Source organism: the organism of the source record quoted next, unplaced genomic scaffold, assembly GCF_019419815.1.
Source record: "Pyrus x bretschneideri cultivar Hongxiangsu unplaced genomic scaffold, Pyrus_bretschneideri_v1 Contig281, whole genome shotgun sequence".
Taxonomy (NCBI): domain Eukaryota; kingdom Viridiplantae; phylum Streptophyta; class Magnoliopsida; order Rosales; family Rosaceae; genus Pyrus; species Pyrus x bretschneideri.
Genome location: NW_025999592.1, coordinates 90,076 through 105,005, shown reverse-complemented (window position 1 = coordinate 105,005; position 14,930 = coordinate 90,076). Strand labels below are relative to the sequence as shown.

The following is a 14,930-nucleotide window of genomic DNA, read 5'->3' as shown; positions in this document are numbered from 1 at the left end:
TTCAGACCTTAAGTACGAAATATCAATCAACTTTAAGTCTAACTTTTCTTTGATGAAGTGTCTATCTACCTCCACATGTTTTGTATTGTCATGTTGCACTGCATTATTGGTTATTTCCCTAGCTACTTGATTGTAATAGTATTACAACATAACCCCTTGAGGTTTAAACCCAACTCATTAAGAAGAATCTTGAGCCATAACAATTCACAACTTCCATGTACCATCCCCCTATACTCCTCTTTTGTGGTGGATCTAGCACCACATTTTGCTTCTTGCTCCTCCATGTTACTAGATTTCATGCCACGAATGTAAAGTAGCCTGATGTGGAGCGACGATCAGTAATGTTTCTTGCCCAATCAGCATCAATATACCCTTTTACCTCCATATGTCCATGCTTCTTGAAGAGTAATCTTCTACCTAGTGCTTTTTTAAGATAACTCAATATACGCATCATGACTGCCATGTGATCTTCACTAGGAGCATGCATAAACTGGCTAACAACACTGACTGCATAAGTAATATATCGCGGTGTAAGTGACAGGTTAATCAACCGTCCTACGAATCTTTGATATCTTTCTTTATTGGTAGGAATTTGATCTTGGTAGATTGCCAGATGATGGTTCTGCACAATGGGAGTTTCCGCTAGTTTACAAGCCAACATTCCAGTTTTAGAAAGAAGATCAAGAACATACTTCTGCTGAGACAAATAAATACCATCACAAAACGGAGCAACTACAATGCCTATGAAGTCTTTCAAGCCCCCTAGATCTTTCATCTCTCCCCAAGATCTTTCATCTCAAATTCTGAAGAGAGATACTTTTTTATCTATTCTATATCGTCACCGGTGAGTACCATATGATCCGCATAGATTATCAATTACTTTACCTCCCTTGCATTTGATAAACATGGTGTGATCTACATTTCACTGTTTATAGCCATACTTCTTCATTGCTTTGATGAACCTTCCAAACCACACTCTGGGTGACTGTTTGAGTCCATGGAGAGCCTTTCAAAGTCTACACACTTTTCCTGCTCCATTTGGCACTTCATGTCCTGGTGAAAAATCTATGTATACTTCTTCCAGGTCTCTATGTAAGAAAGCATTTTTCACATCAAACTGTTTCAATGACCAATCTAAGTTAATAGTTAAGGACAAAAGAACTCGAATAATATTCATTTTTTCTACCAGAGCAAATGTTTCCTAGTAGTCAACCCCAAATGTTTGCATGTACCCTTTTGCTGCCAATCTTGCCTTGATCTATCAATTGATCCATCTGCTTTGTGCTTTATGGTGAATACCCATTTACATCCCATCAGTCTCTTCCCTCATGGTAATGGTACCACATTCCACATTACATTCTTCTATAAAGCTTCCATTTCTGCTTCTATGGCTTCTATCCAACGAGGATTTCGCAAGGCCTCTTCCACTTTTGTTAGAATTTTAATCCCAGCCATTTGATTCACCAAGGCTTGGTATTTGGGTTATAGTTGATAAGTGGACACATACTGTGCAATTGCACATCTCACTTTTCCATTAGGAGAAAACCTATCAAATGATTTCCCACGATTTTGCCTAGAAGTAAAATATAAGAATTTTCAACCATACCCAAAGTGTGAGAACGTACCTCTTAAATATCCGTGAGGACATGAACGTGTACTGATGAAGAAGGATGAGGGTTATTTTCCATTTGCATGGTCTCGGCATTGGAATTTGCCCTGTTTGACTAGTGGTATCGTGGCCCATTTTTGGGCTTATTTGGCTCGGTGTGCTATAGTCCATTACTGGGCAGCATGCTGGCTTGCATGAACTGATGTTGTGGCCCATTCCTCTTTAAACTCGGCCTAAATTATTGCTGAAATCTCAATATGCCATCTCGGTCTCTCTAGAACTGTTGTTGGGCCCAGATCCATCAGATGGGCTGCATGAGCTGTCCTGTTCAAGTGGGACATCAAACCCACTATATTCTTCATTTGTACTACGCAACTCCCACTGAAGGGTAGAGATGGTTTGATCAGTGATGAAGAATATCTCTGTTTTGAAAAATGTGACGTCTATGGTGACATCACATTGCTTAGTGGGTGGATGGTAGCACCAGTATCTCATTTGTTGGCTATTAAACCCCAAAAAGACACAACGAATGGCACACAAATTCAATTTACTTCGTTGATTCTTGTGAAGATACACTTAGGCCACGCACCCAAGTATGCGAGGTGATAATTGGAGAGATGATAAAGTAACATGATCTGTTAAGACTTCCATGGAAGTTCATCAAAAGTCATGAACTCGAGAAGCCATTCGATTAAGGAGATAAACGGAATACGTAACTGCATCTACCCAATAAGCAGGAAGGGCATAAGCCCTAATGAGAAGAGCTCGTGTAGTCTCCAAGATATGTCTGTTATTGCATTCTTCCACACCATTTTGTTGAGGAGTTTGAGGACAAGTAGTCTCATAAAGTATACCGTGTGCTGCGAAAAATTGTGGTGGCTCTGAATTAAGATATTCTCCACCATTATCAGTTCGAAGAACTTTGATAGGACAAAAGAGAAATTTGACTTCCAATCATGCGATAAAACTGTTGAAAGATTTGCCCAACATCACTCTTTTGTTTCACAATATAAAGCCAAGTCATTCTGGTGCAATCATCGACAAACGTAACATACTAACGAATACCATGGTACATTGCTATTGGTGAAGGCCCTAAACATTTGAATGAATTAACTCAAATGGCATTGTTCTTTTATTGAAACTCAAATGATAAGAAGTACGATGACTTTTTGCAAGAATGCAATCATTACACTGAAAATCAGAGTTTGAAACGTCATTAAATAAAGACAGAAGTAATTTTTTTCTAAATAACCAAAGGATGCATGTCCTAATCGACGATGCCATAGCCAAATTTGCTTGATCTTGTTATTGTGACCACTGCGAACTTGGTTGATTCGGCCTAGTACCACATCATCCACATAATATAACCCTTTCCTCTTAGTACCACGCCCAATGATCGTGGTACAAGAGATCCAATAAAATAGGAAATAAGAATCCCAATTATACAAGGAATCAATCACATGATCACATCCCCAAACTATATTGTTGATTCACGCCAACAAATAGTTATAGCAGAAATACAAATGATTAATTAGCTGATATGTTTGAGTATGCTAAGGTTAAGTCAAACTGATAACCATGCAGCTCAAGTTCTCTCGCTTCTGTTCCCCCAGTAATCTGAATCAGGATTGACGGGATACAAATCCTGAGCAGATGCAGACGATGCAGTCCATGGCCCTTCAGTTGACTCCGTTTCTATCTGTTTCTCGCCCGTGCCCCTTCCAAAACTAGATTGAAAATGTTTTCTCATTGCATCAATCTCAATACTCTCGGCATTTGGATCCGAGACCGACTCATGAACAACAGCTTTTCCTTCGAACATGCTCACAACCGAAGACATGGTAGGCCTAGCTGTCGAAGTAACATTGCAACAGAGGAGAGCCACATTGATTGCAAGAATCATCTCCTCTTTATTAAAGTCTGATCCCAACCTTGGGTCAACTAGGTCCATCAAATTCCCTTGCTCTTTTAGAAGTCGTGCCTACAAACAATGGAAGTAACAAAAGCAATATAAATTATATCTTTGGATTAAACTTCATCGATTCAAATGTACTTTCACACATATAAGGCATATTAAGAAAATTTGAAGTTAAATTAGGAAGTAGTAGATTCATGTTACCCAATCAAGAAGATAAAAGCTTTCTTCCTTTTTCCGGTAAGTTGTGTTGTTTCTCCCGCTAACAATTTCCAATACGAGAATACCAAAACTATAGACATCTGCTTTATCAGTTAGATAACCCCGCATTGCATATTCGGGCGCCATATATCCACTGCAATATCATGAAATTATATCATTAACTCATATTGAGCAAAAATAATTAGTAAAAATATTGTTAATTGAATACTTAAGATTAATCCAATAGTTAGAGAGATAATCAGCAATACAACTATATTGAAAGAACAAATCTGCCCTTCAAATTTCTTGAACAACAAGGATTTGGTTAGGTTGAAAATTATGTAAGTTAGAGACTTTCCTTTTGCTCTATCTTCTTTTTTCAGGGTGGAAGAATATTAAAACAAGAGAATAAGAAGATAAATAAAAGTGTAAGGACTCACTAAGTTCCAGCAATACGAGTGCTAATGTGTGTATTATCCTCTTCATCAAGCTTGGCCAATCCAAAGTCAGATATTTTCGGGTTAAGATTTTTATCAAGCAAAACATTAGTAGCCTTGATGTCTCTATGAACGACCTTCAATCTTGATTCCTCATGAAGATAAGCCAAACCTCTTGTTGTACCAATACAAATCTTGTGCCTTGTTGGCCAATCCAACTTCAAATGACTTTGTTTTTCCCCTTCAATTTGCCAAATTAAACAAAGTTAGTTGTAAAGGACATATTTTTAGTGCATAAGATCTTTTATGCCCACTTTATGAATGAAATGAACTTTTGGCAAACGAGAGTGATATTTACTGAACAAAGCATGAGCGACACTATTGTTTTCCAGGTACTCATAGACAAGCAGTAGTTGATTTCCTTCAATACAACATCCGTGGAGCTTGACAAGATGAGGGTGTTGTAGAGCAGAAATCATGCCAATCTCATTAACAAATTCACGATTTCCTTGCTTTGATTTGGAAGAAAGCTGCTTAACAGCTATTACAGTGCCATTTGCTAGAACGCCCTATATTTGAGAAAGATTGTCAAGTTCGCATCACTATGGAGCAAATTAATTTTCATTAGGACAAACAGTATCAAATTAGAAAAAAAATGTAATACATAAATAAATATTGGCTCTGAAGAATACCTTATAAACAGATCCAAAACCACCTTCACCAATCTTATTGGCTTTGTCAAAGTTGCTTGTGGCATCTTTGAGTTGCTTGAAGGTAAATTTACCAGTTTGCAGGTCCACACCCTTCAAATCTGTATAACAAGTAAAACTCATAAGATATTGTGTCTAAGAAAACTTTCAGAAGGATAGAATTCTTAGTTCTTAATATTTTGTGCCTGATTCTTGAATTTAACTAGTAACCGGATCTATAGGTAGACACTCTGCATCATGAGTTTGGCCGATAAATATATTATAGCAACATCAAAGTGCCGGAAAGCTCAATATCCAATAATTACTGTCTTTGTGTGTGCACGTCAATATGCATGAGAACCATGCAAAATAGCATAAATATTGTTCTTAGTTACGAAAAAAAGTTCGATAAGAAAAAGTAATGGAGAAACAAAAAAGGAAAAACCAGTATAACAGAATAAACTGCAAATTAATACCATCCTCCAATGTCTTTTGTTGTCCTAGGAGGCCTCTCTTCCAAAGAATACCAAATATCAGTAGTACAATGAAGACTCCTCCAACCACAATTCCAACCACGGCACCTACAGGCACGCCACCTCCAGGCACGCCACCTCCACCAGTTGATGTGTTAGGTTTTGGCGGGGGAACAAAGTCTGCCAGAAGAAAGATTAGCTTAAATTAGAATAAATGTAAATGTAATTGATATGAGAGTGGATTAGTCAACCAACTATCTGATGCACACGGAAACAGAAGATTGAACCCGGTCTTTGTGGCATCCTTAATTAAATAAGTAGAGAGTAAATGAAGTAATCCCTCGAACAAACTTTCTTTGGATGGTTGTAAATATTATATGTTTCCTCCAGTGAAATGGTTAGTTTTCATGTAAATAGTTAAAAATACTTGACGTTGAATTTTGTTGTATTTAAAAGCGCAAACCTGTCACCTAGAAGAAAGAAAAAAAAAAAAAAAAAACAGCATATTATGCGATAAGAAAAATTAAGAGAGTATTTCTTCAAGTCTTGGCTCAAACTATGTAAAACACGAAAACATTTATGTGAAAATACAAGGGAAAAGAAACATTGAAGAAGAAGAACCCTGCAGAACTGAAGTCTGATCTCTTAATTTAGTAGATATATGAATGCATATGGTCGAAGCAAAGTAATTAGACGGAGCTCAAATCAGTGAAAACTTACTTGGGTCTACTGAAATAGCTGAAATAAGTGGACCATAGACTCCGCTAACAGGGATGCGTGTCGTCCCTTTCCCAGCCCAATATAAACGAATCTCCAATGTATGATTAGTTACACGAGTAGTAAAGTTCTTTATAACAACATCACCAAACTCACGGGCTTCATCCATGATATTGAAGTCCTTCTTCACTAGTTTTCTCTGCAAAATATATATATGTATATATACTAATTTAGTTGCTTAACATTTCATGATCATAAATGTGAAAGTTAACATTCAAATCGACCAAAATATAAACAATGCTTGTTGAAAATTAGAATAATTCACTGGTATACATGGAAGTGGATGCGATTAGTTACCTGAATGTAAATATTGAATATGCGCCTTCCCAAGCTTTTATATGTTGGGCCATTTCTAAACATTATCTCTGCAAAATGGAGGCTTACAGTGTAGTTTCCATTTCCCAGACAAAACCCAAAATAAGTTAGAGAGATGGGAGAAAGGCGAGCGTTCATGTACAGTTGAGGATCGGTCATAGAGAGTCTAGTTTCATTATTCCATATAAAGGTGTCCGTCCGGTCATCATCAGGGAAGTAACCGGTGCTGCTTAATGCCCAATTTGTTTTGCTCTCGTAAAATGATGCTAAATCTGTGTCACCATCATATGATGTATTTGTCTCTCCAGGGACAGTAAATTCTTTCCCACCACAATTTATACGGAGAGAGTAGTACAAATCTATGAAAAAAGAAAGTGGAGATTAGTAGGAGTTGAGGAGGAAAACTAAAAAAGAATGAACCAAAAAGAGAAAGGTAATCATTTGTGTAGAAACTCGGCCTACATGGACACTGTGCAGTTCTGAAACATGAAACAGTTCTCCTGATAGAGTAATTTAAGGTACAGAAAATGTCAGCAATCATAAATGAGAAGAAGTTGGAAAAAAAATAGTACAGAATACACCGTTGGAAACCGAAGTAAATTTATAGGTGCATGCTTTGAGACGATTAATTTGAACTTACGAACTATTGTCCCTTGACGAGCTTGCAAACAAGTTCCTGCTGAAATTAGCACAAATGAAAAGTTAAGCTTGCACCACAAGACACAAACAGAAACTTCAAGCTAATGAAAACATTCTTACATGGTGCCTCGGGGTTGACAACCTCCATCCCCTATGGTGAGGTTGTTATATGAAAGATCACTGCACAAAAAGGGCTATGATGCAAATTGTTTTCCATATGTAGTATGTGAGTACAAAAGGAAATAAGGGTAAGGAGAAAGAGGTAGGCATTAACATGGCTGGAATGAAGTTTTTATATCATAGTTTTGTATCTATTTTAGTAAAAAAACAGCATAAATTTCCTTACTAAGCAACTAAGAAGTAGCATTTGGAAGAGAAGCTTACACGTTGCCTTTCAGCCAGGTAGGTACGGGTCCAGTCAGCAAGTTTCCAGTTAAGAATCTAAAAATAATGAATACAGAAAACTCAGTAAAGAATATAGTGATTGTTCTTAGGAACTTCTTTGTAAAGGTTTGAAAATTGGAGTTTGCCAACTCTGAGTGCATTATATCAGTGCTTCCATCTGAAAGACACATCTAAGGGTGATCACCTTATGTCACTTAATTGCATGAGTAGTAATGACTCGAATGAATAAGCCACATTTTATTGCAGTATAACTAGTGACTCATAATTATAGTAATCGTGATTGGAAATACTTCCAGCTTGTCAGGCTGGGGTGTAACAAAACCATTGAAGAATGTCTGCGTGAATTTCATATAAGAAAAACTAGATTGGTCATTCCAATTGCTTACATATAAAGCAGTTTTGCTAGACTAGCAAAGCTGCTTGGAATTTCTCCGGTCAGGTTGTTAAAGCTGAGGTCTCTGCACAAACAAATAGCAAATGTAGTTTATATATGCTCTCTGCAGAGAGGGAAATGTCATCTGAAAGAGATGTTCCCTTTATAAATACAGAAACTTAATGTCCCTCCAGCATCGTCTATGTCACTTTAATAATCCTTAAATTAGTAGAATCACATCTAGAAGAAATTTTTTTATCTGAAGTCGGAAAAAAATAGGGACGAATACATTTGTACTTACAAAGTTTCCAATTTAGCCATTTGCCCAAGATTTGGAGGTAGCCGTCCAACAAGGTTGCAACTCCTCAACATCCTGCAACAGAAACACCAAAGCTTTGAGTTTATATTTCCGGTACAGACGGAAATTTTGTGTCATGGAAACATTAACTCACAGTGTCTCCATGTTTTTCATCTTATCGAGCGAAGGAATGGATGATTCAGGTCCACTCAAGTCAGTGATTCTCCTGCATGTTAAAATTGACCATGAACATAAACTTTGCATTTCGCTAATCGTTTTGTATTTATAAATAAAGACGAGATATACTAACAAGTCAGTTAAGCTTGTCAAAAGAGAAATGCCAGAAGGAATTGGCCCTGTCAAACCGCTAGCCTGAATCCATCTGTTTCAACGAGTCATAACATATTAATTAGTGATAATATTTAGAATCAAATAGCAGAAAGATGACACACAAAAGAAAAACACTCACAGTTTTTCAAGATTTGTCCAGTTCCCGATAAAATCAGGTATCTGCCCGGAAAAGTGACTGTCACTAACCCGACTGCATAACGATTGGAAAAGGGAAAATACTACCAGTTAGTATCAGAAAGCAGTAAAAAAAATGTATTAAGTGCTCAGGAAACCTTTAAGAAGATAGAACCACAGAAGCTTACAAGTCCGTTATTTTGGTAAGCATTGCAAATGTTTCTGGCAACTCCCCAGTAAAGTTGTTTGAGGAAAGCAGCCTAAGTAATATATAGATATAATAATTATATCAATGATAAATAAGTAGAGGATTTACTGGTGAAAACATCCAGAATTTGTCAACAAGAAAGAAAACTCCAAATAAACCAAATACTTTTTAACACGGTAAAATTTGAATAGGACTCTTACATTCTTTCTATGTTGGCCCATGACCCAAGCTCCTTAGGGAGAGGTCCAGAAAATTTATTGAAACTGATGTCCCTATACAAACAAATTCAATTCCATTGATTAAAAAAACATCATTAAGGATCTCCACAGAAAGAAATGGGATACGCAAGAAACAAATGCGCAATCAACACTCACAAACTCTTCAGGGTGGTGATGTCTCCGAGCTCTTTGGGGATAGAACCCGTCAAATGATTTCCAACAAGGGATCTGCATCAAAAACTATAGTCTTAAGCTCACTTTAATCAAGCAAGAGGCTCAATAACAACAACATGTTCGTCAATACGAAGGCAATGAACCCCATGTGTTCAATTCAATATTTATGATTCAAACGCCTCATGACCACGGAAGCTCATTATCACATGAACAAAACCCAATGTAGTAGATTCATAGTTTAAGAAAGAAATGGCTGAAGAACATTGGAGTGACCAAATAAAGTAACAAGAACATGACATGGGCATCAAACACAAAAATGTATGCAGTGTGAGAGAAGACAATACATGGCCACAAGTGGAAGAGAGCTCCATTCTGGAGGGATGGTACCACTCAGGTAGTTGCGGCTGAGGTCGCTGAAGGAGAAAGAAAGAAACCAGTTATTGTCTCATTGACAACAGAAATAAAGGTAAGCTATATATGAAATTAGAATAAACCATTTACACGACACAAAGTTATTTTCTTTTTACTTTAAATAATGTAAACTTGGAAGGGTAAAAATGTGCTTACATTTCTTGAAGATAGGTGAGATGTACCAGCTCTGGTGGGAGTGTTCCATTCAAATCTTGGGTTTTTAGAATTCTGTGTTTCATCGGAAAACAGGGTTTCAAAGATTAGTTGCAAACTAACAGATATCCATTACGCATCTATACTGTGACTAAAATGAAAAGCTGCCATAGAAATGAGACAAAACAGGTAAAACGCTAATTTATCACAGAAAATACTTACTTTTGTTCAAGGAATTAAATAGAAAGACGGAACTGGTTTTCTTACTTTAAATCAGAAGGAAATGTCCAATGTCCTTTAGAAAGAATAGAACTTGAGGAATTACACAAATGGTAAATGTGTATTTGTTACAAGCACACTGTGAATAATTCTTTCATTAAATTTGTAACTAATAACTTTGTCCATACAGAGCTGTATGTGTATAATAAGTATGCAAGAATCATGGTGACTACGTACAATTATACGTTGATCAAGTATGCAAGAATCAAGCCTAAATACAGCACAGCAGTAATACCAAGTCCTAACAACTCAGCATGCCATGGAACGTCTATGCTGGCTCATAACCAGATCAGAAACACATTGTTACAGTAATTGAGCAAATTGGTCACATCCCAGAACTCGATTTTGCAGATAAGTTGAATTGCTGTACATGGTAGGGTTGAATGTTTCATTGTTCATTCAATAAGAGAAATAGATTAGTCTTTTTGCATTTTCTTGAATTTCAAGGCACAAAAAGTTCTTATTAGATCAAGAGAAACTTCCAATTGGTTGCCGGTTGAAGAAAAAATAAAAAATCTGGAGGGGCAAAGGATTGGGAAATGGAAACCCAACTAGTGTAAGGACAGCTAAGCCCGTTCTAGTGTAAGGCGGCCAAAGCACATTTGGGAATTTTAAGATATATTCCAATTTTCTTCATAATTTTGTTCCAACAAAAACTGAATTGTTCGAAATCGAAATTTTCAATCCTGACTTGCACGTCAAGAATAATTTATAGCTCTAAGAAATTTGATTCAATTTATTTTTATTTATGCCCCTTGTTTCGTCAAAAACAAAATTTAACAGTCTGCATGAAGAGAAAAAGATGAGCGATAATCACTTTTCATAGCTCTAAATAGTAGCAACATTTACTTACTTCACATACACAATAAGAGCTTCAAAATTTTTACACAACGAACCTAGGAAAAATTTTCAGTGTATTAGGAAGAAAGTTCGGTACACTAAGTGTCATACTACAAGTGGTTGAAAAAAAAATTTATGTATCAAACTACTTGTAGTATGATACTTGGTGTACCGAACCGTATTCTTAACCTACTAAAAAATCTCTCCAAAGCTAGGGTCGGGGCGTGAGAAAACCACAAAGAAACAAAGGAGCTCGACTGTGCTATTAAACTAACATCCCTCAAATCCAATTGGAATCAATTGGTTTACATAGAATGAATTTATTAATTGTGAATCAATTGGTTTTGTAGACGTGGGGTCCACAAAACCGAATTCCAACCGTCTAATCAACATTTCTCCTCGCACATTTGTGAGTAGTTTACATAGAATGAATTTATTATTTTTTAAATATTTTTAATATAATAATATATATCACGTTAAGAAAAATTTACACATTAATATATGATTTGATGTAAATTTTATAAAGCGCTTTCTACATGAAGCTTTGTTTAATAAAAAAAAAAATTGTTCAATATAAGTTATTCTCTTCTCTTACATGCATAGTTAATTTTTTTTTCTTTAGGAGAAAACGCTCATTGAGAAGGGATTTTTTCAAGCGGCACACTAAATATCATATTATACATAGAGAAAATGATATTTTTTTCGTATTCCCTCACTTATTTTATAACACTTAAATTATTCGCTTGAATACCGAAAAATTACAAAATTTTCTGATCATTAAGATTCATTGACCTAAAAAAGTCTTCGTGTAGATATTATACAATGTCACTGGATGGTACGTGGACGTAGACCTTTCTTGTTTTTTTCTCTAAATGTTATTCTTATAACAAGGACTGAAAAACTTTGATCTTATCCTTCTCAACCTTTCACAACAAAAGGCGCCTAATCTGTACGTTGTTTTTCTTTATTTTCTCAACTTTTTTCTTTATTTTTCTCTTAATAGTTCTATATATCATGAGATGGAACTCGTTCAAAACACAACGAGCAAACTATTTATCCAGAAAATAAAATTTTAATGAGCAATTTTTAATGGCTTAAGAAATAAGTTAATCAATGACAATTCTATAATAACCCAACGTTTATTTTCCAACTTATGTTCTCTTTATCACATTAAGAATTTTTTTTTAATAAACGATTATCTACACTAAGGCGTGATAGAACGGTCTAAATCTCACAATGAGTTAGCAATAATATGGTTCAAATACGCCTTTGGCGAAAATCGAACCGAAAACCTCACTTACAAGTAAAAATAGACTAAGGTACTTAAATTGGTGTTTATTAACGCAATAATCTCATATGCATATTATGTATCAAATAAATTGAAAACAAAGAATCACCTATTTCTCGCGGTAGTCTATTATTAACTTCTTTCCAACTCTTTTCGCTGTAAAGTAACATTCTATATTCACGTGTCTCAAACAAGAGAACTATACAAACATAAAACTATTCATATATATATATATATATATATATATAAAATTGTTATTAGCACTTCAAATATCTCATTCTACACTCCGAACTTTCTATATTAAGAATGAAAAGTACATTTGTGAGTGTAGAATGAGATTTTTAGAATGCCAATAACACTTCCATATATATATATATATATATATATATATATATATATATATATATATATATATTACGATATGTTCTCTATGGTGAAACAGAAAAAGGAGTAATTAGAATCTCTTGCATTTTTTTCCAACTTTTTTAGGTTAAACATATTTTCATTTACAAAATTTGATGAAGATGCTTTCGTCAATTACCAACTTAGCATTTTATTTATTCATTTAATATATATTCACTTAAATTAGCTAACGACTAATTTTCTACAATCTAGGAATTTTAAATTCGCGGCATTATTTTTTTACTTTTATATTTTTAACAAACGATAGGAATGGAGGAGTGCGCTAAGTCTCACAATGAATTAGCAATAATGTGGTTCAAATTCATAGCTTTATTAAAAACACTAATTTAAGTAATTCATCACTATCACTAAAAAATAACTTTTTATATATGTTATTATATTTAATTAGTCTCTTCTTTCATAAAAAACAAAATCATTAATACTTTTCTTTATTTAAAAAGAAGGAAAAAAAAAAAGAACTTCATGAATTTTATAAAAAAAAATTGTATTTAAAAGTTATGGTACATTTTTTAAAAAAAAAAAAAAGGTACTAACTTTTGGTACATTTAGAAATGTACCATAAAATTAAATGCACCAATATAATCAACCGTACCTCTAATAAAATTGTGTAAAAAATATTTAATCAAATTCTTAAAATGAATCGATGTTTACTCAACGAAATTAAAAAATGAGGCGCCTATATCAAAACGTCCTAACAAAAAAATTTAGCACCAGTAGCATTTTACTAACTAGTTGATAGTCTAATGTACTTCTCTTATTAGATTTAAAAGATGTACCAAATTCAAATTTTTCTCCCCGTTAATTAAAAAACAAGTATTATTTTAATTCTTAATTCTAATCGAAGTAAATATCCCCAACGATCTAATAATATTCCGGAAAAACTTTTGTTGGGGTTGGCACCAATAAATACACATCAATTTAAATCACAAAAAGCCGATAAGATTATTTGGTATCAGCTTGTGAGATGTGGAAAAATTGTGTTCGGAACATAGACCACGTGTCATTATAAGTGAAAGGAAGTTTTATTTTTTAAATTGTATTAAATTTTTAACATAAGTAACTCACCTTTTATATAATAACACATGATATACCATCTCATGTTCCAGACACTTCGAAAAATCTCACTTAATTATGAGTCGGGCATGTTTGTTTTTGAGAGAGAGAGAGAGAGAGAGAGAGAGAGAGGTTTACATTCCGGTAATATGGCAGACAGTGGAGGAGCAATTACAGTTGATGGCATTCTCAGATTGTTTGGGTGCGTTTGGATCTTTCCATGGAAGTTGGCCGCTGCATGGATTTGCGTCTCCACTGAAATCCCAGTCCGTCTTCCTCAATATCTTTGCTATGTCTTTCAAAGTTTGCACTGCATATACGCAAAATAAGAGGCAACAAATTAACATCGTGCTTAACAAAAATAGTAAAAAACAATTTTGATGCATAGACAAGAACTAGAGAGTGCACCTCAACATCATATGATTGAAAATTTCTACTAAGTTCACACAAATCTATGCTTACTTAAGGTTCATTTGATAACTATTTTAGTTTTTAATTTTTAGTTCATTGGTAACTGTTTTCACTTCTCGGAAAAATGTAAACTGAAAGCCAAAATCAACCCAAACCAAATTTTGAAAACTCAAAAAAATTGAAAACTAAAAGATTATCAAACGAACTTAAAACTATCATTTATAGAATGAAACTAAGGAAACTAAGGAAGATATTTGACATAGAGATATTGAGGTGAATTACTTGTACCTTCATCATTTGGCAATCGAGCAGCTCCAAAGGCAAAAGTTACAAAGCAAGCTACAAAGAAAAGAGAATGAGGAAGAAGTCGAGGGAAGAACATATTCATCATCTTTCTAGGCAAAGTCTTTCAAATTTGAAGAGAAAACCAGAGACAAAAGGATCAGTTTGTGCAGCTAGCTGGATGGAATATGTTGAGTGGTTTTGGAATTTGTTGGATTGTATGTATGAAAATTTGTGAGAGTGGCGAAGAAAGAAAGATTTGTGAGGAGAATGAGTCTGAATTACAGCTTTTTATTCGCTTGAGGGGAGGGACGGAGTGGACCTCAAAGGACACAAACGGAAGTCAATGACTTGTGTTACCTTACTTGCCCTTAAAACCAAAGACCAAACAATAAAGGAAAAAAAAAATTTATTCCCAACCACTTACTCTATTTATTTTTATTTAATTATTTATATAATTAAAGATACATTTACATAAATTACTTGTAAAAGAATTAATTTAAAATAGAAGACTTGAGTTTAGCCAAGTTAGTTACGTCATTGTGTTTTATCCTGCACCAAGTTTGAATTCCGCTTGCCGTAATTTAGTTAAAT

At 34.7% G+C, this 14,930-nt stretch overlaps 1 protein-coding gene across 2 annotated transcripts; it reads right to left on the bottom strand.

The window, feature by feature from the left end:
- Positions 1–2,706: 2,706 nt before the first annotated feature.
- Positions 2,707–14,667, bottom strand: LOC103965407 (probable leucine-rich repeat receptor-like serine/threonine-protein kinase At3g14840). 2 transcript variants are annotated; one of them, XM_048588627.1, is made up of 24 exons: positions 14,343–14,667; positions 13,782–13,953; positions 9,764–9,835; positions 9,541–9,609; positions 9,179–9,250; positions 9,005–9,076; positions 8,785–8,856; positions 8,601–8,672; positions 8,442–8,513; positions 8,286–8,357; positions 8,135–8,206; positions 7,847–7,918; positions 7,440–7,496; positions 7,176–7,235; positions 7,057–7,095; positions 6,879–6,916; positions 6,399–6,775; positions 6,045–6,240; positions 5,328–5,504; positions 4,855–4,973; positions 4,521–4,731; positions 4,166–4,403; positions 3,729–3,879; positions 2,707–3,590 (listed from the first exon to the last, which is right to left on the bottom strand). In XM_048588627.1, exons 1-24 carry the CDS (start codon positions 14,443–14,445, stop codon positions 3,195–3,197), a joined length of 3,051 nt encoding a protein of 1,016 aa, XP_048444584.1. In that variant the 5' UTR covers positions 14,446–14,667; the 3' UTR covers positions 2,707–3,194. The 2 variants fall into 2 exon arrangements, with proteins under 2 accessions (XP_048444584.1, XP_048444585.1); XM_048588628.1 differs by having other exon boundaries at positions 7,057–7,092.
- Positions 14,668–14,930: the final 263 nt, after the last annotated feature.